This window comes from Gobio gobio, assembly GCF_949357685.1.
Source record: "Gobio gobio genome assembly, chromosome: 6".
NCBI lineage: Eukaryota > Metazoa > Chordata > Actinopteri > Cypriniformes > Gobionidae > Gobio > Gobio gobio.
In genome coordinates this window covers 41,681,650-41,708,055 of record NC_137102.1, presented here as the reverse complement: position 1 = coordinate 41,708,055, position 26,406 = coordinate 41,681,650, and the positions used below count along the sequence as shown (strand labels likewise).

General features: G+C 39.4%; 2 protein-coding genes across 3 annotated transcripts in view; both read left to right on the top strand.

Moving 5' to 3' along the window:
- The window catches only part of prkci (protein kinase C, iota), a 46,937-nt gene extending 40,585 nt beyond the window's left edge, over window positions 1-6,352 (top strand). Inside the window, exons 17-18 of the mRNA XM_079818690.1 lie at window positions 4,209-4,324; window positions 4,627-6,352. Coding sequence (XP_079674816.1) covers window positions 4,209-4,324; window positions 4,627-4,714 — 204 coding nt within the window. The 3' untranslated portion in view covers window positions 4,715-6,352. The remainder of the gene's footprint in view (window positions 1-4,208; window positions 4,325-4,626) is intronic.
- Window positions 6,353-11,227: 4,875 nt separating this feature from the next.
- skila (SKI-like proto-oncogene a) overlaps window positions 11,228-26,406 on the top strand; it is a 33,317-nt gene continuing 18,138 nt past the window's right edge. The window contains exons 1-2 of one of the 2 annotated variants that reach the window (XM_079818685.1): window positions 11,228-11,333; window positions 13,001-14,275. In XM_079818685.1, the coding sequence (XP_079674811.1) occupies window positions 13,160-14,275 (1,116 nt within the window). In that variant the 5' untranslated portion in view covers window positions 11,228-11,333; window positions 13,001-13,159. The remainder of the gene's footprint in view (window positions 11,334-13,000; window positions 14,276-26,406) is intronic. The other variant, XM_079818684.1, reaches the window with a different exon arrangement.

Genomic DNA, 26,406 nt, shown 5'->3' with positions numbered 1-26,406 from the left:
TTTGAAGGGATCAGATTACACTTTCTTCTCAGACAGGCTGCAGTGCCCGAGGCAGTCTGCAGGGGGAGCAGATCTTTGCCTTGCAGCAGAGCCTACTGTTAGGTTTATAGCATGAAGAAAGGGCAAACTAAGAGCAGTACTGAACAAGCCATGGAAAGGATCAGTTTACCTAAATAAAATGTTAAAACCTTGCTGAGAGTGATTTAAGAAAGAGGGAAAAGAGAAAAAAGACTAATGTATTACTAAACTGCACTGTATTTACTATATACTATATTTTATAATGATGATGATTATTATTATTATTATATGTTTTAATTAATATTACAATTATAAGTTGGTGTGTGGTGGGTAGGGTTGGGAATTGTGAGACATTTTCTGGTTCCGCCTAACGTTTCCTGTTCCGATTCCGGCTCCATTAAAATGATTAAACAACTAATAAAAAAATAATGGTATGGAAAAATGCACAATACTAGGGTTGGGTATCGTTTGAATTTTAACGATTTCAATTCTGCTTATCGAAACGATTCCTAATTTCGATTCCAATAAAGTAAAAAACCTGAGATATCATTCCCATCAGTCAAGTCTCCATCAAAACGTTTCATTGTAGCTGAATAACATGAACAAAAATCAACAGGCCAGGAACTTATGCATGTGGTTTAAAAAAAACATCAAAAACAACTAGCCTAACTAATATAAATTTCAAGCATCATTAAAGACAAGTAAACACCCAGTAATTAAAAAAGAACAAATAAACTAATTAGCAATTGCACAAATAAATACTATTGAACAAAGATACGATTTAAATAAAAATGTTCAGGTATTCAAATACAGACTGTACAAAATTTACAAACTGTAATCAAATGTAAAATAACTCTGCAAGTTGTCTTTTGTTTGATTAACGTTATCATTGAGACGGCATCAGGAAAATCTGCCGTCACTTTAGGAGCTGCATGGATCCCATACTGTTACACATGTGTTTAATCTTTTCTTTTCAACTGTCTTAAGACATAACTGACTGCGCATTATTTACTATGAGAAGCCGTTCTGTGTGCACGTGTGCGTGTCTGCAGCACAGAAAACAGCGTGCGAGTCTTCTTTGCGCTCGAATGTTTAAAATCACATTAAAATGACCTTTTCTGTGTGTATGTTTTGGATATGTGCAGAGCACAGAAAACAGCGCACAAGTCTTTTGAGCTTGAATGGTTTAAAATCACATTAAAAATGCGCACACAGGAATCGATAAGTGGAACCGAAATGCACGTTTCTTATCGGATCACCGGATCTGGGAAATTTGATACTGGTTCTCGATACCCATCCCTAGTGGTGGGCGTTCTGGCGCAATATGGCCGCTGTCGCATCGTCGCCGTCGATGCTGCACATCGGTGGTGGTTAAGTAGATTCCCCCCTTCCATGTAAAGCACTTTGTATGCAGAGGAAAGTACTATTTAAATGTAATTAATTATTATTATTATTATTATTATTATAATTATTAATAACATTTCTAAATTAAAACTTAATTTCTCTGCCATTTTTGACACTTATTTTTCTCTCTCCAAAAACAATTGATGACACTGTGTGTATTAGTGCTGGGCAAATTAACACAGGCAATTAATTTTTTTCAGTTTAACGCATTAAAAATATTTAACGCAATTAACGCAGCATCCGTTTTTATATCAATTTTTGCCTAGTGTTACATTATGATCACGCTTTTATTCATGTAAATGCTTTTAAACAATCTAAGCACGACAAGACAAAAGAGAACACGCTGTATGTCAATCTGTGTGGGTGCGTCTCAATCCGCTCCCTAGTTCAGTAGTCAGGGGACTGATCAGGGAGTTGTCCGCATTCATGTACACAATATACTGATTCATCACCTAGGAAGCTAGGGAGCTATTCGAGGGTCACTTGTGAGAAAATTAGATGCGCGTCAGATCCGCGTCATATTCGGCAGAGGCCGATCTTAAAGTGACAGCAGCACTGATGATGTCTGTCATTAATGTTCATCTAAGAACATTTGTATTGTAGCTTTAATGATGATTAATCTATATTTAATGTATTATTTATGCAGTTAAGAAAGGTGTTGATAACTTTATTCAATTTCTGTGTAGACTATGTCTAACAGGGAAGGCCATGGGTAAAAATAACATTTATTATAATGGGTTTATGTAAAGATTGTTTTAAGCTCAATGAAATAAAAAGTTATCTTTTTAAAGCCTAATAAATGTTGAAATTGGTAGCTTTCAATTATACTGTAATGTAACGTCATTAATGTTTCATAGAGATATTCGTATCAGTGATACTGGCCTTCATTCATAAAAAGATGCCATTACAACAAATATTTAAAATATGCTATCTTTAAATTGTTTCTTCATTAATTTGGAGAGTAACTGAAATTATTACAATATCAAAATATTAAAAACTCCAATGTTTTTTTAATTGCGATTAATCATGATCAATTACAGAAAAATGTATGTATAAATTAAAGGGGTGGTAAAACACATTCTTTTGAAGGCTTGACTGTGTTTGTGGGGTGCACTGTAACATGTGTTCATGCTTCGTTTTAAAAAAAATTGCCTTATTTTTCATATATTTGACCTTTATTCTACACTGCTCTGTCCCTCCTTGTAAAACGGTCTGATGCTTTCCGGGTTGTATGAAGCCAGTCCCTCAAAAATACGCGATGGGCTCTGATTGGTTAGCTGGCCCAGTGTGTTGTGATTCGCTAACCGCCTAGTGCGCGTTTGTCGGAAACGTCACGCCCCTTACCTTTACCAGTAAACTGTGCTTTGGTCAGTATTAGAAACAACTGCGTCAATAAAACCATATGAGCCCGAATCAGACCCAGAACATTTTAGTGAAGATGATCGAGCAGAACCTGTTCAGTCCTCAAAAGTAAAGACTGCGGATCTATAATGATCGCTACTGAATGGCACTTTAACTTTTGTATTTTTAGAACGATTATAGCCAAATATCTGTCGCAAGAACTAACCCAAAACGAACACTAAGCACTGGCTTTAACTAGTAAGTTAGCCAAATCACACACAGAACCATGTTTAGCATGCCTGTAGATAAACAATACATAAAAGCTCTAATCAAAGAATCATTTACACTAATGCCAGGTTCGCTGTTGAGATTTTAACGTTAGTGTTTGTAACGTTAGGTGTTCGTCGGATATCGTTAAGTATGAATGAGCATTTAACAGACTGGTTTGCAGAACAGCGTTGTCATCTGTTTACTTCCTTGCTACAACCTATTACAGGAAAACACATCGATGAAATATAAATCAGACTTACAGGTTGTGGCCCGTAAACAGCTTCTGTTTGTAAATCCAGCTTTCAGGACAAGCCGTTGTGCATATCCTGTATTGAACTCGCGAAGTTTGTGGAAGTTGTCCTCCGTGAAATGTGCAGCGCGCGCGTCGTGCATCCACGCACCGGCAGTGTTTTTTTCACGCAGCTGACGTTGTGCAAATCCGGCATTGAAATCGCGAAGACGGTGGATGTTTTCCTCCGTGAGATGTGCTGCAGGGAGCCCCGCGCGCGCCTGTTCCCTTCTGTCTCATACACACGTGCAACATGTTGTATGTTAAACACTCTTCAACGCACCCCCGTCCCAAGGAAGGCTGAACAGAGCAAGTACCCCAGACCTGCAATCCGGATGAAAATAACAGCGTTTCCTCGGCATCGCGGCAACACCACTCCAGCCTAACTATACCACAACAGCGCCGCGATACAAAATGGCCTCACCCCCCCTTATTTAATATTCTCGGAGGAGGGGTTTATGTAAATATTGAGCCTGGTGGTGTCACCAACCCTGGAGGAATGTCTGTAGTCGCCTGCTGGCCGTTTGCTGTAGTCCTTAGAAACTGATTTCTTTAAAAGCAAATATCTCCCTTTGCTTTAAACTTTGAACGTTGTAACTTTGCAGATGTTGTTTATGCTCAAGCAGCAACATTACACGCTAGCTAAAGTTAGAATAGTGAAATCGTGGTTTACCACCCCTTTAAGTTGCTTTGTTTTGGATACTTTTGTTTGTGTGCTATTCCTTGGAGACCTAACAAAAAGGGGATAATAGGAATAGGATTTATTCATATAGCCATATGCAGTTAATGGTTAATATTTAGTAAGACGAGCACTGCATTCTTAAGCGTGAGACTGCTTTATGACACGGTCAAAGTCGTTATTTGACTCATGTTAACTGTATTTCAGATGGAGCAGAAGCAAGTGGTCCCACCCTTCAAGCCCAACATTTCTGGCGAGTTTGGGCTGGACAACTTTGATGCCCAGTTCACCAATGAGCCTATTCAGCTCACGCCTGACGATGAGTGAGTGTCTGTCCATGTGTATCTGTCTGTGTCACGCCTCAAGCTTTCTGATTCAGACCTCAGGCACCATTAATCTGCTTCAGATCTTTACCACAGCAATGCAGATTTCATCAGGAAGTAATCTCAAATTTACGATGTCTGATGACACATTATAGTTCTGTGAACAGGATTCCCTCATTTGCACATATACCGCTGATTTCCAGGAAGATATTTTACAGCCTGCTCTCTATTTGAAAGCCGTAGTGAGTTAAATGTGCTCTAGCAGTTAAGACTGATTGATTATCTCTTTGTCTCCCTCCCAGTGATGCTGTAAAGAAGATCGACCAGTCTGAGTTTGAAGGCTTTGAGTACATCAACCCTCTGCTGATGTCGGCGGAGGAGTGTGTGTGAACTGCCTGTCTGCTTCTGTTACGTGCATATCATTGCTGCCTTTATTTGCATGGCCAGAAGAAAGGAAACAGAAACCTGACTTCATTTTGTTGGGACCAGATGAAACATTAACTTTGCCAAACCTCTTTCACTTTCTGCCATTTATAACCACTAGTCCTTAAGTCAATTTTTTTTTCTTGATTTATTTTGTATCATGTAAATCAGCACTGATGAAATGAAACTTATCAGTGCCTTTGCGCGATGACCAACGTAGTTGGAATGTCAGTTTTAAGTTACACTCTGCGAACTAAAGAAAAAAAATGACTGTGATGGTACGCAGGACCTCCTAATGCTAATGATGTCCGATACACCTTTTATTTGTATATATTAAAGAGAATCCATTGAGCATATATAGTAAGCCATTTTTAAACTCTATACCACATGGGATGTTCTTGAAAACATTTGTTTCTGATTATCTGTTCTGCCTCTCAGAAAACAAATTGTAGAGTGAGGAAGAAAAATACTTTTTATTGTTTTTTTTTTATTATTATTATTATTATTTAAGAAAACTGTCATCTATATAGAATGTGCACAATGTATTGAATCAGAGTTTTCCATAAGTTTTAAGATGATTGGGCATGTGGCCTCGCTTTTGATTGAAGTGGTATTGAGCTTGTTTGAACGGAGCAAGGAACTCTAATGAACACTGTTGTAAATACTGACAAACTGTGAATGGAGAAGTTTTCTGTATAGAGAGGGAAGGAGGGAGAAATTAGACATGAAATACAACAGCTTTCTTCAACACAGGACCAAAATAAGACACTAAAACTAATATGTTCCTGTCAGTGGTTTCCATACGGACAAGGTAAAAGTATGTTATTACTCTTCAACTGCTGCATGTATAAAGTATTTCTCATTTTTTCTTCGTCTTTTTTTTTCTTGCTCTTTTGTTAAATGTGATTGCCTTTCTGGTTATGATATTCCGTTTATGTATTTTTTTATATATTGAACAAATTGAGTGTCAATGGACGAGTGTTCATTGTTTCTCAGCACAGTCACTAAGAAGCTGCTTCTTCTTCTTTTTTGGGTTGATTTTGTCCCTTTGGGTGATTTCTAGTCAGATCAGATGCATGATGTACTAAGGGGTCCTGGATTGTGTTTACCCTTCACAGCCCCATCAATGGCGCCCAGCTCTTCAAGTGGTGCGTTTTGAAAACATATCATGTCTGGACTCATTTTTGTTTGTGTGTCACATTGAAAGGACCTTTGACTATTATGACCAAATGATGACATTAAACACAGGCTACTCATAAACAGCATTTCCCTCTCATTCCTCGCCATGCATGTATCAACTTGCTTATATTTTCACAGATGTTCACACTGGTTTCGAGCTGCGTCGAGCTCATTAGCAACCCGGTGTTAGAAATGATTGAATTGCTTAAAGCCCTCTATGCATTCCTAGAAAAAAGTAAACTATGTGCTTATATGCTTTAAAGAAGCACCAGGGGGCTGAAGTGGACCTGTTTTTTTTTTGTGTGTGTGTGTGTATGTTTTGTGTATAAATATGCACATTGAAAAACACTATCTATTGACTGGAATAAACTGTACCACTTTTTGTTAACACATAATTAAAGTATTTAAGGAAACTCATTCTCTCTCAAGTGTGAAAGCAATTTGTTTTGTTGTGATTGGACAGAATTCACACCTGACTTTGACTCTTGTTAATTGTAATGAATTTCCTGTCCAAAAGGATTGCATAAAACAAATAATTGTTCTACATTATGCATATTTTATTATTTGGTAGAACATCTCTTCCTCAGCATTGTGAACAGTCATCAGACCTGCTAGCAGTAAAGAAAGTGAACATTTGTCATTGTTCCATAGCTAATGTCAGTACCAATCTCGCAAGTCACATATTTGTAGACTAAACAAATGAAGCTCAAAAAATGTCAAGTTCCTACATCAATCAAACAATTTCATTGCTGTAATTTCCTTTGGGCTTAAGCTGCCTGGATCAAATAATAATCTTTCTTTCTGATATGTAAACATGTGAAAATTGAGTGCAGCAATATGAACTGGTGGCCTCTTTGCATGCGTAATCTGACTTTTAAAAAAAATCCTGCAATCCTCTTCCTGTGATGCGTGCCACATGCCTGTGTGCGGAGCTGCACCTTGTTTGCCAGATGGCTGAGGACCTCGCCTCACGCGTCTGGCTTTGACAACGCCGGTGGAACCACTCACCTTGTATGACTTTGGCCATTACTGTAAATCCTTGAGGACCGATGAATGTTTTGCATCAGACTGTGCTCTGTGACATTGTCTTAGTGTCCTCTTTCTCGGGAGAGCAGGGCACACAATTCCCTGTGGAAGAAAGAGCCGAGTTGCCCTCTAAAGTATGTGTGACCTTGTTTGATTAGTGGTGATGGACTGAATAAAAAATATATATATTTTACTATTATGTACATACATCAGAAAATAATAATTGTTGGGTACAATGTACTTATTGTGTTTAAAACACTTGCTGCAATTACTTTTGTGGAAAAGGTTATGGACAGGTTTGGTGGTATCGGTGGGTTAACAGTGTAATTATAGTGTAATTACACAGCTGTAGCTACATGGAGGTATTTTTTTAAATATAATTGCAATGTAAAAAAAATGTAGGTCCTACTTAATATTAGGTGGCCTTAACTACTATGTACTTGCATCAAAACAGAAGTACAATGTACTTATTGTGTTCACATTGCGAAACACTTTTGCTGGTCTTGAGGTGGGATACGGGTAAAGTTAGGGGCTGGTGTGGTGGGTAAGGTTAAGGGTGTAAGGGAAGTGGGTAACACTTTAATTTACAGTGTCCTTGTTATACAAACAAAACCCTTAAAATAAAGTGTAACCGGAAAGTGTCAATAGTGTAATTATAAAAGTAACTACAGAATGTAATTACATGCTGGCAATTTTTTTTTAAATCTAAGTACACAATAAGTGCATTGTATCAAATTATTAATTTAAATATTAGTACATAGTAGTTAAGGCCACCTAATATAAAGTGGGTCCAAAATGGGTCTATCAGATGATTAATATAATGTTAGTACATAGTTAAAGACACAATCTCTTTTAGTGTAGAGGTTCTGTTTTGTTTTAAAATAATGACATTTGTAGCTTTTATGGCATGATTTGCATTGTATTGCATAGAATAGAAGCACCCCCTCTGCTCCTTAAAATTCTTTGTATTTACACAAAATACATCTGCCGTTCTGTATCGGTCTTGAGGGAGGGAGCCAGGTGCGCTTCCTTTAGATGGTCTGTTTAAACAACAAGCCGGAACTCCTTTTCAGAGCAGGTAGCACAAGTGTGCCTCACTTGTAACAGTACTGCTGGCGATAAGCGTTTGTTTGTCTTGCTGTCTGATGATGCATTTCTATATAGATTTTCTCTGAAGCTTCGTCCTCAGGGGGGTGCTTAGGGCTTAGTCCCATAGTCTGTAATGAAGACAGCTGCCTGACTAACTGTGTGGCCCGTCAGCGCTTAATCCGTTTTCCTGGCATTCTTTATCCTTCATTCTCCTGCACGCAAACAGCATTATGTCAAGCTTTAAATGAACTATCAGCTATTGGTGAGTAATTACCCATATTAAGTTTAAATTACTCCTCACAATACCGGGATGATGTTATTACCCTCTGGAAAAAAAATCAATGCGCTAGTGTTTGGAGTTCAGGCACAGCACACTGTGTGTGTGGGCGCACCTGCTTTCATAATGCATCTGCTGACCTTGCTATCTGCAGCGAATGGTGAAAACGCCACTGAAATGGGCCTTGATCACTGGTGCATCAAACCTTACACGGGCTGGTGACATTGAGCTCATAAAATTGTATTTTATACCCAACCAGCAAATGATGTCAGTCATGTTCAAATCACAGTTAGAAGGGATAAAAGTGGGCTGTTGACAAGTAACATGCTGCTTTTTTTTTTGTTTGTCAACATTTTAAGTACTACATTAAATGTAATTATTTAAACACCAGTGTTTTTAAAGAGCATTATATACATATAATAACTATAAAATCATTTAACTATTGATGAGTTATTGTTGTCATTGCTTAAATGCCATGTCAATTTCCCCAAATTAATATAATTATCATAAAAGGTTACACTAAAAATACTACTAAACGTTTGCCATTTTGCATGTTCTGGCAAATGCAAAAAGGTTCGATTTTCTAATGCAGGTGTCAATGTAAACCCTTGCTCTTTTGTGTTGAGTATTCAGTCTAAACAAAAACACAACACCTCGAAGCACATCAAAACTATTCAAATCTTGCCTGAACATGACCTGGGTCAGTGTGGTGGAGAAGCCTTTAAAAGTGTTAATGCAGTTGGTGTTTGTGAATGGGCTGCTGAATTCAGGCCCTCATAGCTCTGCCTCTCTCATTTAACATTTAAATGACACCTAACAAATGGCTCACACAGAGATGGATACCAAAGCAAAGGTGATCCCAGCACCCCATCATGGGTTCATTAAAAAAAAAAAGAAGCACACTGGATAGTGGAAGCCCCGTGGACCAAGCAAACTGCTGGATTGGCTCCAGGCCATTACTCAGCTACAGAGAATGTTCTAGTGCTATTACTTAATGTCCTTGGCAAAAGCCTCCACAACATTTGTACTAGCATATAACAGTTACTCAAACTAATGTCCATAAACATGTCTGGGTGGTTTATAATTAGGTCAATTCAAATATCATATCCGATAATGTTCTTTTTAAGCTGTTACAGCACAAGATGGAAAAATCTCTTGACGTAAAACCTTCCCTCCATGATATATTTTCATTTTAAATGCCCCAGCCCAGGGTTATTACCGTTAACTAAAACTAAAACTAAAACTAAAAACTAAAGTAAAACATTTATGTTCATTGAAAAAGGCTGAAATCAAATCAAATCAAATATAAATATTAGATGAAAAACTTCACCTTCTTGGCGACTAAATAAAATAATTTTGACTAAAAAGGATTTACGGGAAATAAATAAAAACTAAAACTGAACTTGAAACTAAATTAATAAATAAAACATAAATAGTAATATTACAAGAAAATTATAAAAAATGACAAGCAGATAAAATACAGAAAAATAAACTAAAATTAAAGTGAAAACTATTTATATTAATAATAAAGATAATTATATATAACTAATAATTAAATGACTACAGAGCTATACACTACATGTTTTATGTCTTTGTCGATTCATTGCTCAGGCGTATACCAAAAAGTGTGATCGAAAGAATTTCACTCGAAGGAAACATTTCAGACGAGTCATTATTTGTGAAACATTTACAGACATCTGCTCCTTCACTGTTCGTCATAAATCATGCTAAATCATAGGGAAGTGGCTGTGATTACCTTTTAATTCCCATTTTCTTTCTGTCACCAAACTGATTCAAATTCAGCAGTTACCCCATATATATATATATATATATATAGCTAGAATGTCCCTACATCCAGATGACAATAAAACTCCCTTATTTCGAAACCTGGTTTAAAAAAAAACTTCCATTAATTTGTCATATAACACAAACTACAAATGACCATTTGTTACATTACGTCAGGGTTTCCCGACTGGGGTTTGTGATGGAACCCCTGAGGTTTGTGTGAGTTTAAAAAAAAAGCTATTAAGTAATTAAATCATAAAAATGTCACTAAAATTAATAATTGTAATAATTTTTGTATTAAAAAAAGAATTTAAAAAATTTGTTTGCATGTCATGTGACCATTAACCAACATCAGAGAACTGTGAACTTAATTTTATTATTATTTATTATTGACTTAATTTTATTATTTACTATTAACCTATATTAACTTAAAATCTAAGGAGTTACTTCAAGTAGCCTGCCTACATATACAAAGAGGTTTAGCTGACAAAAAGTTGGGGAATCCCTGCATTGCATATATGAAATAATTTGAATGTGTTGCTACATTTTAATGTGTTTGAAAGACAAAAGCCTTTTAGAGACAATAATCCTTGCAATGTCTCACTGAGAGATAGTTCAAATAATAATTAATGTGTTCGTCAGGAGTTGATTACATATGCAATGTTGAGAAAACAAAAATGATTTGTTGTGTAAATCCAGTGATCTAATGCGTGGCTCAGTTTTCAGTCACAGGCTCATGACTAGTGGCTGGTCTGTGCAATAATTCCACACACCTGGAAGACCTTCTAAACATAATATAAGCAGTAGACCTTTATAGAAAGGATCATTTAAAATGTATAACAAACAAGTAGAATCAATTAATCATGAATAGTTTACTGCTTGTGAGAATAACATGTAATCAATAGAAAAGTAGGCTACTGTAGTATTTTAAAATATCATATATAATCTAATTACATTTTTTGGAATCTGATAACGTAATCCAGATTACATTTAATAAGTTACTATCCAACACTAAAAACTTAAATCTTGCAGGTCTGAACTTCACAAGACACTGGGGGAGGGCGGCAGACAGACAGACACGCCTGCGCGACATCCGCTCTGCTAGTGCGCGCTCTCGCTGTGACGCTCGAGCTGTCTGAAGGGTTTCAGTCTGTGCGCGTGTTGTTGACGGTCAGACAGACTAGAGGGAGAGAGAGAGCGAGACAGCGGACCTGGAGCGATCATCCTGAGGCAAGTCCCTTTAAAAAACGACAACAGGCTCACCTATACACTGTGTTCATTTTTTTAATAGTCCAGCAGATTCTCTACATGTTTCTGAATCGTTGTTGATGGTTTTCTATGCTTAAGTGGTGTTTATTTCGGGCTCGCAACGGGATTTGTAGCGTTAGCTCTGTTAGCGCGTGCTAAAGGGTTTAAATGTTCTAGCCGCACTGCTAACGCTGTCTGTACGAACGAGCCAGTTTTTTTTTCAGATGTAAAACCGGTTTAGGTGCTGTTGCTGAGCGGTGGTAATTTGGTTATATGTAGCGTGTGGATTTGTGAGGTTATGTTTTTTGATGTGCCGTTTAAAAGGGACGTTTTCAGTTCTCAACATGCTCATATTCACATTTAAAAGACGCGTCGTCGTGCTGAAAATGTCTTTGACTTAAATTCTTAACCGGTTCAACATTATCTATAATATGTTTATTATTTAAACAAAAAAAAATCTGGAACAAATTCGGGGCGACAGCAATTTAACGCTTTCGGGGAGGTCAGGTGTCAGTCTCAATGGCTTGGCAAATGATTCACAGCCCTATAGCCATATAATGAGTTTAAAATCCGAGCTTTCGATTTGGCATATGTGGCCAGTTTTTCTGTAGTTACATTGAGGGTCGCAGGGTAGGTGAATGTCACACCGCGGGCGTTCAGCGCAGCTGTGCCCGGAGAAGGAGAGGCGAGAGACGGATAGAGTCGGGGACAGAACCGCGGTGTCCTTGCGGGGAGTCACACTTTCGTTCAGGGTTAAAAATAGACAGCATTTTATCAGCGTTTCTGAAAAATGGTTATTTTACGAGGAAACGAAACGACGTCTGCGGTCAGGGTCAGTGTGCGAGCTTTCACACAAATCTGGTAAAGCACAGCCAGACGAAAATTACGTTTGATTTTAAGGAACTGGATTTTTTTTTGCGCTTCGGCGACGTGTTAAATTTGGCCGCTACGCATTCACCGTTCGTGAAACAGACGCATGTTGTGAATAAGGAATTGAACTCGTTTTTCGTGCTGGTTTTAACTGAAACCTCGCTGACATGCGCTGCATTTGGTTGTGATCTCTCATTTTGCCTTCATGATATTCATGCTCGGAAATTCCGTTTCCGTCAATGTCAGTCAGGCTTTTGCTTCTGCGATCAAAATATTCTAGTCAGTTTTTCCTCTATTTAGATGGCGTGTGTGATTTGATCTTTTCACAGATGTGGTGGTGTACAGTTATTACATCTTATTTCAAGCCTGCTGTGGTTGGACTGGACTAAATGGCTGCTCACTGTTAGTTACGGTTGCTGTTAGTTATCTCTGTGTTAAACCGACGTTATTAGTGATTATTGACGGATTCGGCATGTTGTCAGTAGAGAAAAACAACACACTAAAACACTGAGAAACTAGCCCTAGATCGATCAGTCTCAAATTAAATTATCCTGATGAGGTGAAAATGTTTCTCTCTAGCAATGTGCTAAAAACTAAAACTGTTCTGGTTGATTTTTGTTTTTTGCCCTAATGGCATATTCCTTCCATGCGCATTTGTGAGGCTTCAGTCTGATTCATAATTGCTTAGAAATTTTAAAGCCATTTGGTGCTGTATGCTATGCTATTTGGTGCTATAATTAGATATTCACAAGTCTTCATTCTTTTTGTTTCATTCACAGGAAGCTCGTCAAACTATTAATTCTGTCACAATCATGCATGTAGCTGGACGTAAAAGGATTTGCAACCTTTAACACAGTGAGAAAAGAAGACCCAACCCAAAGGTGTCAGTTTTGCCGAACATTTTCCTCCCAAGCAAGACCAATAATCTGTGTACGGACATGGCCAGCCCTCAGATGAGTCTGAAAACCCCATTCAAAGACCTGACGTCATTCAAAGGCAACATGAAGCGGCTGTACAGGGAGCGACTGGAGGATGCACCCATTAAAAAGCGGGTAATGGCAGAGATGTACTTGAAACGGCGCAGCCTGGAGAGCGTCTCCAAACCCCCGAAGGTCAAGAAGGAGCGTGAGGAACATGCCAGCTCGGAAATGGACATTGAGGAAAGAGAATTCCACATCGTCGGGGCTTCCAAAGCTTTAGATCTCAGCGCTGGCCTCAAGCACACTCTGGCACAGTTCACGCTGAGCAGCCAGAGCTCCCTGGGAGGTCCTGCTGCCTTCTCAGCAAAATCGGCTCAGGAGTGCGCCTCTCCTGCTGGCATGGCTCCCCTACCGTCTCCCCCAGTCCTTGGAGGCGGCCCGCTCTTGGTTCCCTCTGACAGCTCCACTGAGCTCACTCATTCTCTCCTCGAAGGAGAGTCCATCTCCTGCTTTGTTGTAGGCGGCGAAAAGCGTCTTTGTCTGCCCCAGGTACTCAATTCAGTGCTGCGAGACTTCTCTCTGCAACAGATCAACGCTGTCTGCGACGAACTTTATGTTTACTGTTCCCGATGCGATGCCGAGCAACTCCACATCCTCAAGGTGCTGGGCATCCTGCCTTTCAATGCACCTTCCTGTGGCCTGATCACCCTAACTGATGCCCAACGGCTCTGTAACGCCCTGCTCCGCCCGGGTGCCGCCCTCTCGGCCGACCCCAACAGCAAACTGCCAGGCCAAGGCCTGCTGAAGGAGAGCGAGGCCAGTTTCCATGTGGAACACCAGTGTCTGGGCAAGTGCCAAGGCCTGTTTGTGCCCCAGTTCTACGTCCAGCCGGACGCTCCTTGCATTCAGTGCATGGAATGCCAGCTGCTGTTTTCCCCACAGAACTTTGTAATGCACTCGCACAAGTCCCCCGACAAGAGGACCTGCCATTGGGGCTTCGATTCGGCCAAGTGGCCTTGCTACCTACAGCTGGGCCGCAAGCATGAGGGCACGCCGGAAGAGCCCCAACTCAAACAGCTGCTGGATGAGATGAAGGAGAAGTTTCACTACCAACTAAAGAGGCCTCTAGATAAAGTAAGTGTCTTTTGTCTTTTCTTCCATGTTTGCTGATTCACTAAGGTCAAGTTTTGCTTCATGTTCACAAATGGACTTGCACGTGTGTGACCAGATGGTAATGTGTGATAGTCTGCTGAGGAGACTGTTTGCTATTGTCTGGGCAAGGCTGTAGTTGTTTTGATAATCTAGTGTTGACCTAATTTTATGGGGTTGCACGGGACAGGTGACGCTCGGTGGGGATGTATGACAGGAGGGAAGGAATTCCAGTTGGTCAGGCTGAAAGGGAAGTACATTATCTACCTCCCAGGTCAAAAGAGGGTCATCGGGGGGGGGGGGGGGGGGGGGGTGGATGGGGATAGCACAACCTTAAAGTTTACCTTGAATGTGCAAGGCTTCCTGTCTCAGTTTTTTTTTTTTTTATAATTATAAATATATAATTTTCATATAATTAAAATATACATACAATTTATAATATTAACAATGTAAAATTGAACATAAATGTACAATTAAAATGCAACATTAACGAATGCTAATTTGGTTTTTAATTCCATTTTATTTTCTGTTTGTTTTTTCAATTTAGTTTAGTTTACATAACTTTTTTTTAGTTTTTACATATTTTTTTGTTTTCAAGTTAGTTTAGTTTTAGTATTTTAGTGCTGTCGAAGTAGTGCTATATGTTAATTTCTCTTATTGCTGTCTAGTGGCATTGTGTTTAATAAAAGGTTTTATTTTTTTCTAGTCATGTTAGTTTTAATTTTATTTCACGCACAGGCATTTTTAACTTGAATATACAAAGCTTCTGGTGTGATCTGCTTCCAGTTATTTTAGCTGTACAGTGTAACATTTTATTCTACTGACACTGCAAACTGGTATTTATCATATTATTTTAATTTATTAATATCGTAACTTAAAACAATTGTTTTGTTTGTCAAGTAGTCTTACCATTTAATGCACTTTGTTATTCTTCTAATTATTTAGTCATTTCGGCGAATGAATTGCAGAAAATGGCTTACTTCCATGTAAAAAACAAGGTGGATTCATTTGTGTTTGTGACATCTGAAACAGTTTCCCTTTTTAATGGGGAAAAAATCTAGTGATGTCGTTGTATTGGGAAATGCCCGCATTGCATGATTGCAAAATTTAAAGCCAGAACACTAGAGATTCTTCCACTTTCATGATGCAACCTTTGAAACAAAACTCAACAAAGTGTACTAGTGCACTAGAATCTATAGAAAAGTCAGCTGGGGAAAAAAGGTCTGGATTGTTTTCACTCCCATTGACCAGCCATGTCTCATGACCCCCTTGACCAAGGCAGCAAGCCAGAGCTTTTTTTGTTGTTTGTGCTCATGTTAGACAAAGATTGACCCCCTGGGTGCTGTCAGAGTTTGTTTCAAATGCAAGTGGCAGCGGTTAATGGTTTAACAGTGCGGTAATGTTCCAGTAGACACAATTATTTTTAGTTTAGTACCGATGTGAGCAAATGATTGTTCTTTCTAAGAGAGGAAGAACAGCCCCGGTCTCTCCTGTGTGCTTATGCAAGTGTGCCGGAAATACCGTCTGGTGTCTCGTCTAGCACCCAAACCGCATTCCTCCTTCCGCCCTCCCCCTCCACACACTTCATGTACCGAAACAGACCTTGAGTCTGTCAGTCATACAATCACATCTGCTACACAGACTGACCTCACCCTGACACACATACAGCCAGTTACACTGTAACTCTCAACTCGCTTATGCTTAACACACACTAATGAAATTGATTCTCACGCACACGCTAAACTCCCCCAGGCATCGTCTCTGCTCCGCTCGGCTGAGGGTGAGATATCAAACTCCCAGAAATGTGAGCGAGTCAGTGACACCTTCTCTTTTCATGGCGAGCCGTTAACTGCCGAGCTCCCGACACGTCGCTGTCTGGCAACGTCTTGCACATGTCCTGACGCTTTTTCTTGTTCCTTTCTTCTTCTGTGAATTTTTTTTGAACGGATTTCCTGTTTCTCAATTAGTTTTATTTTAAGCTGTAAGGATCCTTCCAGGGTTTGATGTCATATATCCTCTATATATGATGGTGTTTATTTATATTGTTTTTAGAAACTCTTACAAAATTAAATAATTGGCACATTTTTCCTCTTGTTTTCCATTGACCCCTTTGCAGCCTTTGCAGCAACAGTGTTATTTTAGCAATTTTGTGAGATTTTGTTGTCCCCCCAAATATTTATGTTTATTTATTTTAAATTAGTTTTAGAACTTCAACATAACTTATTCATTTATACATTTTAGTTTGTTTTTAAATTTTAGGATTTTCATCTAATATTCATATTTGATTGAAGCTTTACCTAATTTTTTTTAAATAGATTTGGTTAACATTAACAACACTGATCAAAAGAGTGTCAAGAAAACAGGTGCTTACGGTTTTGTCAAACGGCTTTTGAAGGTACTGTAAACAGACATATGTGTGTGCGAGAAAGGTCATTACTCAGACGCTAAGCTTACATGGGTTGTGACGGTAAAGAGAAACAACACATGCGCACTCATCTGCTTGTGTCCATATCAAGAAAATCAGTGTTAAGTGTGTGTGTGTGTGTGTGTGTGTGTGTGTACGGGAAGCAGGGCAGACAGGCTCATCAGTTTACTGGGTGAAATGTTCACTCTAAACATCTGTGATGCTGGAGTGCCAGAACAAGTGACTCAGAGTTTCCACAGGTGGCTGTGTGGATGTAATGTGACAATCAGACCCTCACCGCCAGACCTCTGTGCATGGCACTTTAGCTTGCTCAGAACCAGCCCTCTTCCCCTTCATCAAGGACAGTGTCTCCCCCCGTCTGTGTGGTTATGGAGACGCTGGCTGTGTTTCAAAACCTAGTGACCTGTCTGCCTAGACAGCATATACTGGGTGTCTAATGGTAGGCAGCACACTGGGTTTTGAACAGTCAAGTCTAGTCAAGGTTATTATAGTTTTAAATTGAATTAATTAATTTAATAAAATCTTTTCCAAAGCATTAAAATAATCATATTTTTCTTAGCCAAAATAAATAATTAAAATACACCTAAAATATTATTAATAATAAAATGTTCAAAAAATAAATAAATATAATAAATAATTTATAATAAATGACATTTAACAAGTAAAATATAATATAATATATAACACATTACAGCTCTGGAAAAAAATTAAGAGACAATTGATTTCTCAATTCTCAATGTTAAGTGGTCTCTTAATTTTTTCCAGAGCTGTTTATACACATTTACAAATGAACAGTTTTTAAAAAATAGTTTCATTCTATTTTATTTTCGATTTAGTTTTCACTCTATCATTGTTAGTTTTTCAAATTTATTAAATTTAGTTTTTAGTTTGAATGCTTTAGTGGTGTCAAAGTAATATACTGAGGCCTGGTTTCATAGACAGAGCTTAGAATAAAGGGTTAGTTCACCCAAAAATGAAAATTAATGTCATTTATTACTCACCCTCATGCCGTCCCACACTTGTAAGACCTCCGTTCATCTTCAGAACACACATTAAGATATTTTTGTTGAAATCCAATGGCTCAGTGAGGCCTGCATAGCCAGAAATGACATTTCCTCTCTCAAGATCCTTTAATGTACTAAAAACATTTAAATCAGTTCATGTGAGTACAGTGGTTCAATACTAATATTATAAAGCAACGAGAATATTTTTGGTGCACCCAGAAACCCCCAAAATAACTACTTATAGTGATGGCCGATTTCAAAACACTGCTTCATGAAGCTTCGGAGCGTATCGAATCAGCGGCTCGGAGCACCAAAGTCACATGATTTCAGCAGTTTGGCGGTTTGACACGTGCTCCGAACCGCTGATTCGATACGCTCAGAAGCTTCCTGAAGCAGTGTTTTGAATCGGCCATCACTATATAAGTCATTATTTAGTTTTTTTTTGCACACCAAAAATATTCTTGTCACTTTAAAATATTAATATTGAACCACTCTACTCACATGAATTGATTTAAATGTTTTTAGTACATTAATGGATCTTGAGAGAGGAAATGTCATTGCTGGTTATGCAGGCCTCACTGAGCCATCCGATTTCAACAAAAATATCTTAATTTGTGTTCTGAAGATGAACGGAGGTCTTACAGGTGTGGGACGGCATGAGGGTGAGTAATACATTACATTATTTTCATTTTTAGGTGAACTAACCCTTTAAGCCAGAAGGCCTTAGCTAAATTAGGACATTTAAGTAGCTTTTATAAACGTGCCGTAGAGAAAAAAACATTACTGGTCTACATCTTGAGACAACATTTTTTTATAAGATATGTCAATGCAATTTGCTTTCAGTTAGGGCTGCTCAAACATGCATTTTAGTCTGGGACTATAGGCTTAAGCCTTGTCTGTGAAACCGGCTATAACTGGTATAATTTAAGATCTTTAACTGTGTTAAATGTTTCAGCTCCGGGAGTAAGCCTGCTAGGTTTTGCCACACAGTTTCTGTTCCAGGTGTTCTAGAGAATTCTACAGAGGAGAGAACCTTCTTGGATGGCGCTTGTGTTTGTATATGTCTGGATTTATGTCTGTTGCCTAGCAGTGTCTAAAGTGGTTAAAGCTTATGGCTAGATGGGCACCACCTGACCAGAGACTGTCAGAACTGTTTTTACAACACCATTGGCACACTTGTTGTCCCTCTCCCCTGCTGTTTTTTTTTTTTTTTAAACCAAACATAAACTTTTTTTTTTTAGACTCCACCCCGGCTTAGATTGATCTGATGTAATATTTTCTCTCTAAAGTTGAAGGAGTATGTCAGTGTAGTGGCCTAATGATTTGCATGTATGCGTCACCAACACGCTGTTGCGGCTCATGTTGGCGACACAAGTTTGAGTCATTCAGGACACTGACTATTACCTGATCTGTTTCTCCCCATCATTTCCCATTTCATTGTGTTTTCCTAATCATGCCACTTGGGTCTCGTATAGATAGCTAGTGTGTTTGTTTGTATGAATGTATGTCAGTGATAGACAGGCAGCTGTGATGGTTTGAGGCTTGGTGTGTACTGTGTAGACGTGTCTGGCAGACAGATGGAGTCCTGTCGATCTCCCACAGAGGCTGAGACAGCGGCTGCGGTGCAGACACCAGACAGCTGCGCCTCTCTCTCTTTCATTTTCTCTCTCGTTCTCTCTTTTTTAGTGTCTTTCTGTCTTCCCTTTTGTAATTGTGAAATCAGTGACTTAATGCACCGCAGGCATGGAGGCCAATTCTCCACCATCGCGCTCTCCTATTTCCACTTTCTGTTTTTCTTTCCTTCCTTTTAAAATCTATGAGAGAAAAGCTGTCATTTTCCTGTCTGAATATGTTTTGTTCTCTCATCTTTCACCTCGACCACAAACCTTGTTTGTGACGTACCTTCCTTGACAGACCTCTCTCTCTCTTTTTTTTTTTTCCCCCTCTCATTTTTTCTTCTTCTCTGACAGCCGCAGTCCTTTTTGCTTTGCTGTTTCCATTTAGTCACGTGTCTATAATTTATTATACAACAGTTAGTTAGTTCCGGTCCCCTAATTTGATTTGATATTGTTTTTAAAAAATGTTTTACTATTTGAATAACTCGGGCTGTCAATTTGTGTGTATCAACAACTGTTGATCCTGCTTTGATTGAAAATGTGGCTAATTTTGGAGGAAAATTTTCACCCTGATCACACATTCCTATTATAATGACTGGATTTTGCTCATGAAATTTTGCCAAGAAATGGTAAATGTGATCGCACCTTTATGTTATGTAGGGCTACACTCTGGATTCTTCTGTCTTATAGCCTATTTTCTGCCTGGCATTTTCTGCAATCTGCAGAACACAACATTGTGTCTCGGGAACTTTATCTTCATGTGGCCTGTGTTTGGTGAGAGATTGAAGGGTAATGAAAGGTCAGAGGTGGGAGAGGCTCAGGGTTTTGTCTGTTTGATCGAGAGTGTTGAGCTCAGGGTTTGCTCCAGTGTAAATATCAGAGACTCCAGTGGATGCAACTCAGCCCCTCAAAATAAGCAGCCGAATGACCTAATCAGTCTCTGTTTACATAAGGGGAGCGGAGGGCAGTGAGTGTGTGTTTATGGGAGCGAGAGAGAGTGATTGAGGAGAACTATTGATCTGGCTGAAGTGGATGAATTCGGTAGACGCTAAATGTGTGTGTGTGTAGGAGAGAGACAGAGACAAGCTAAAGAACAGTGAGACTGATTTACAAAGTGTCCTAACCAGGTCTAGTTTTCAATAAAAATGCAAAACTACAAAATCACTGCTAATCAGAAATGATTTGATGTTTAAATAACACAAGGCTATGTGAAGCAGGATTTTGGACCAATGAGATTTCACTATAGGGGGGGCTTGCCAGCATGAGGCAGCAGAAATGTAATAGTCTGGTCAGGACACAATGTCAGACTAGTTATGTAAAGAGTAGTCTGTTCGCACGCCCACGTACACGAATAAATGTCAAAACGCTAATGCATACAAATGTGTGTAATTAATATGACGAGAGTTGCTGACAAATGCATATTGACTTGAATGGATGAACATAAAGAATGGACAGGTGTGCACACCAGTTGGCCCCAAGCAGCTTTATACCTGATGAATGATGGGTAGATAAAGGAAGGAATAATAGTGTGGGATATGAAAAAAAACAACTAAAATAAACAAGAGAAAGATCAGGTTCAGCTCAGGACATGCTGCAGTGGCTGGGCTTCAGTAACTTTTACGTTTTCCTTTTGCTCTACTCATGGTGAAGCATTCATGTCTCCGTATCACCACAGTGCTTCGACGCAGTCCATGTGCTCAGGCGGTCACACACTCCAAGCTCCGTTCATTTATTTCCAACTGTTTGTCCTCATGCACAAACAAATCACTAACTAACCCTAAAGCCCCCCAAAAAAGCACACACTCTGTGATTTGGCAATCTGTCCTATTTATATAAAGCCCAGAGTTCCTGTTGGCCGTTAAGACAACATACTCCTCCCTGTTGGCTCAACATTCAGATGCTGTGGGCAGATTGGGGGCCCTGCTCTTTGTGCTCAAGCTGGGAATATTGTTGTACCGGTCTTTCGCCAAGTCCCTGGAGTTGAGCCAGCAGCCAGAACAGCCCTAGGACGGACTGCAGACCGCGGCTAACCCAAATTTGTCAAGACATGCTTGACTATTCCGCCAGGTGGTTCAACTGCCATGGTGAGAATTAGTTAGAGAAGGCTCATGTGTGCAAAAGACAAGAGCAATGCCTGCTGTTAATATGATAGTATTTTGTATCATATTAGCACTTAATTTTGGCGGCATTGCGTGTTTTTTTTTTTCACGGCTAGGGCATTGGCATGAGCTCAGTGCTAAGATGGTTGATTATACTTTTTTCTTTTGGCAGACATTTTTATCCAAAATGACTTGCATTGATTTCAAGGTATACTTTTCATCATGCATTGGTATTGCTAGCACCATGCTCTATTTTTTTCCTCTACTTTGTAGTAGCAAATGCATATCTGTAGCTGACACAATAGTTTAAATTATTGAAAACGGACTATTTGACCCCTTTACTTGTGTGTAGGTAGGATGTATTTTTGTTTAGCAGAGTATTGCACTATTCCTCAAAGTCGCCGTTATTGGCCCCCGTTGTGTGAGGATCTGTGTGCTATTTATGTGATGCCTAGAATTCCTGCCTATGTAGAGCATTGCATATAGTCATTGTCCCCTTGAAAAGGAAGTTGCCTTCATAAACCAGCCTTTTAACATCTCTTGACATCTGCGTGTTCTTTAAAAGACTATTGATTTAAATAATTTGTTCCCTTTCATTCCTACCGACCGCCAAAGACATTTATAGATATAATGTGTAATATAATATTTTCTCCCTGTCTTTTCTGCTTCCTGTCTGACTGCCATAAATCTACTATAGCTTTATCTGATGATATACTTCTCCCCCCTCTTTGCAAAATCAGCAGTGTTATTCTTCATCTAACAGGGACATAATAGGAGTTTGTCCGCCCTAACGGGGACACAAGCGGAGTCCGTGTCCCTCTGCTCCAGATATACCCGTCTGACTGTGCTGGCTAGTGATTCATCTTAATGTCCTCTTGCAAAACATTGAGAGTGCTTCGATTATGTGCTCACACTGTGGTCGGACACCCTTTTGATGGAATGCAATGCAGAGGCCACGGTTGTCTTGCTTCATCAGGAAAGTTGCCAAAAATGGGTCACGAAGATGCTTCCTGCAGTTATCCTCATCTGTGCTTGTGAGGCACTTTTGAGTGTGAAACTGCTGTTTTCGACCCCCGGTTCACCACAATCTCATTAGACTGCATATTTTCCTCCCATTACTGCAGCGCTCTTGTTTCCTAATGCCAAGCTCATCCCAAAGGAAGATGTGTCATTCTGCAGACAGCTCCAAAGATCCAAAGACGCACGCACTCACAACGCCACCGGGATGTGATTAATGCACCGGTACACGGCATACAGCTACCTGTTCTGTAAATCTCTCTTTCTCCTCCCACTTGAGACTGTATTTCCCAAACCATCAGAAAACGTGAGTGAGGGGCTGGCTGCCATAGGAGAACATTCCCCCACCCTCTCGTCTCTTCCCTCCTCTCTCTGCGGAGGCTCTAAATGTAGACTCGCTCTTCTCTCCTGGCTGTATGAGGACAGTCTGTTCCAAGCTTGCATCAAGCTGGGGGATTCCTCAACCTGAACAACAGCACCAGCCTGCACGTTCATGTCTCACTGGAGAGAGCAGCACACATTTGACTCTCTGTTACAGGCAAAACAATGTACAGTGGTATGAGATGTCATTGCTTTGATCGACTGTCCATCTATCCAGTAATTATTGATCTCTAATACAAGACATCCTCTCTATTGATCTATCCCAGAAAGCAGTCCCACATGTCTGACATACATCAGTCCCCATTTATGTCTTGTCTCAGCATGTTTTAGCTCTTTAATGTGATGACAGACTTGGTAATTTAATGAATAGTCATTATTTAAAAAAAAAAACATTTGAGAAACTATGCATTTCTGTAAGTTTTCTATTTCAGGCTACGGTCATGAAGCATCAGTTTGAAGAGTGGAAGGAAGGATGGAGGAGGATTTAAAAAAGCAATATGAAGGTTAACAATTTTTTAATGTGCTTACATTAATTCTTCCACTACAACTTGTGTGTTATTTGAGCTGTAAAGGTGTTTAAATACATTTTACGGTAATTTTAGGGTTTTAGGTGTTACATTGTCATGGCAAAGAAGTTAGGTTAAGAGTGCTTAAATAGAGTATAATTCCAAGTAAAGTATACACTACTATTCAAATGTTTTGGGCCAGTAAGAATGTATATATATATATACTATATATATAAATATTAAGCAGCACAACTGTTTTCAACACCGGTGATTATAAGATATGTTTCTTGAGCTGCAAATTTCTGAAGGATCATGTGACATTGAAGTTTGGCTGCTGAAAATTCAGCTTTGCCATCACAGTAATAATAGATAACCGTGTTAAATTATACATTTGTAAATTTATGAATTTGAAATATTTCATGATGTTTTTACTATATTTTTGTTCATATAAAGCAGCCTTGTTGAGCATAAGAGAATTCTTTCAAAAACATTAAAAGATCCTCGACCCAACTTTGAATGGTGTAGTTTTTAACCCACGGATGTGCCTTGAGGTTAATCTATAAAGGAAATGAATGATGAAAAAATATTTTGCATTGCAAAGAGTTTTTGGGGGTGTTAGCTGTGGCATTTTGTCTGTTACGCAGGGTGTCAGGCGTATATTTAGACAAAATAAACAAATATACAGTGCGTTTGTTTTGTTTATTTATTTGGTCTAAAAATTACGCCTGAAACCCTGCGTGTGACATTGTCCTGTACTCCTCTCCTTTATCTTCTGATATGTATTGAGTTTGATTGATAGTGCGTGAGGGTTTATGTACTCTGGTAACGGTGTGGATGTGTGCTGACAGCTTCCTCTTGTAGGGGATGGGTAGGTCTCTCTCTTTCTTTCTCTCTTTTTTTTTTTTCCCCCAACTCCCTTTCTCTATGCAAAGCCAGTCACTGTGGCCCCTAACAGGCTATGCCATGCAAAATGCATGAGCCGCCTTGTGTAGAGTGAAATTGTGTGTGCGTGTGCACTGTCTGCAGCTTAAATTCTACGTATGAGACTCAGCTCTCTGTGGGTGGGCAGTTGCTCGCTCTGTCTCTCTCTTTCACTGTCGGTCTGTCTTTTTCTCTCTCTCTCTCTCTCTCTCTCTCTTGCTCGCTCTCTCTCTCTCTCTCTCTCTCTCTCTCTCTCTCTCTGGGGCTGTTGAAGATGGCAGAAGTGAAATGCACTGCCAGTTTTGTGTGTCAAGCTGCCATGTTGGTGATTTCTCCTGTGCCATGCACACAGTTTAATGACATGCACCTATAGAGACCGGCTCCCTCTCTACCTCTCACTCATAATATTTGTGTAGGCTGCTATGCTTTGAAATATATATCAGACATCTTTCATATTTTTCCGTAACCAACTAGTCTGTCTAACTGAAAAATATCAAGATTTGCTACTTATTGCTTGTCAGAGTTATGTGATATTAGGGGAGGGACAAAGATCTATGTAGTGCAGAATGAGTCATCAATATGTTTGTCTGTTTTCCGAGAAGAGAAAGTATGCTTATTTATAAACTCTGAAGGGAATTTCGTCAATGTTTAGGACTATATTAGCGTATAGATTAGATTATTTTTAAAGCTAATATACATGGGCTAAAAGCCACAAATCTACACTACCATTCAAATGTTTAGGGTAAGATTTTTAGAAGCTGATTCAAAATAAAACTGTAAAAAAAAAACTGTAATGTGAAAATCTTGCATTTGAAAATAAAATTGTAATTTGTAAATACAATTTTAATGTCATTTTTCCTGTGATGGCAAATAAATCGTTCTAATAGTCTACTTTGCATATTAGATACATGTTTCTTATCATTCATTTTGTTTTTACTGTCTTTACTCTCACCTTTGATCAATTTGATGCACTATCGCCGACTAAAAGTATTAATTTCATTTTTTTTTTAAACTTGCTGACCCCAAACTTTTGAACAGTAATCTATATAATGAATTCTTGCACAGTTTCTCTGAAAGGGTGTTTAGCCTGCTAGTGGTTTAACACTCTATAACAGCCTGATAAAACTTGGGTTTCTAAATTAATAAATTGATTTTTAAAGCTGTCACAAAAAAATATTGACTGACTAGTCAGCCATCTTCGCCAGTAGTATCAATCATGCACTTCAGTACATTTTTCATTGGTGTCAGTACAAAAATGGCAGAACAAGTCAGAAACTCGCCTAGTTGGTCAAAATGGATCCACGGTGGCCGTAACCCCCTTCATAACATAGCGCGGAGGTTCACATCTGCCACGCGAACATCCAGATGTTTGTTTTGTCCTCTTTTGTTTTTGCCTTTTTGACCACAGCTCTCACAGACACAGTGTGTCCTGCCGAGAGAGGAAGGTCACATTCTGCCCCTCTTGCGTCCTACAGAGAGCAGCATGGGCCGTTTTCAACGTCAGAGCGTGTGATGACTCTGGTTGAGCCCTGACAGCGGCTTCTGAAATGAGCCGTAGGGTGCCACAGCCCAAAGAACACACTCCTCAGAGACTCATTTCCATCGAGACGGCATCTGCCGATGTCTTTGTGCATGTGTGAGTACATGTGGATGCGTGTTAGCCTAGCGTAGCCGCGCCATGGGAGGCTTATGCGGTTACTGCTTTTCACCGGCACACACTTGAGAGTACTCGGTTCTAACACGCGTACATACAGATCTCCCATTCATAGGCCTATTTAAAGCCGCCCATGTGTAGGAAAGGGAACAGGCAGAGCTCTGTTTGACTCTGTGAAATCTGAGAGCAGGAGAGGGGAGACCATTCCTCTGTGTGTTTACGGCTCTCAGCCCTCCAAGCCAATCCGTGATCACCGGCACAGTATGTTAGTTTTGCGTGCACTAGTATGCGAGTGGATAACTCACCCGTGTGTGTGTGTGTGTGTGTGTGGCTCTTATCAGGGCGTATGTTGTAGATTAGGCAGTGGATGTGTGTAGACGGCTGTCGGAAAGGGCAGACAGACAGGCAGACTGTGCTCTATTGATGACCACGTCTAGACGGAATGTTCGTCTCCCTCCCTCTTCCCTTAAAAAATTTGCTCTAGGCTGCCAGC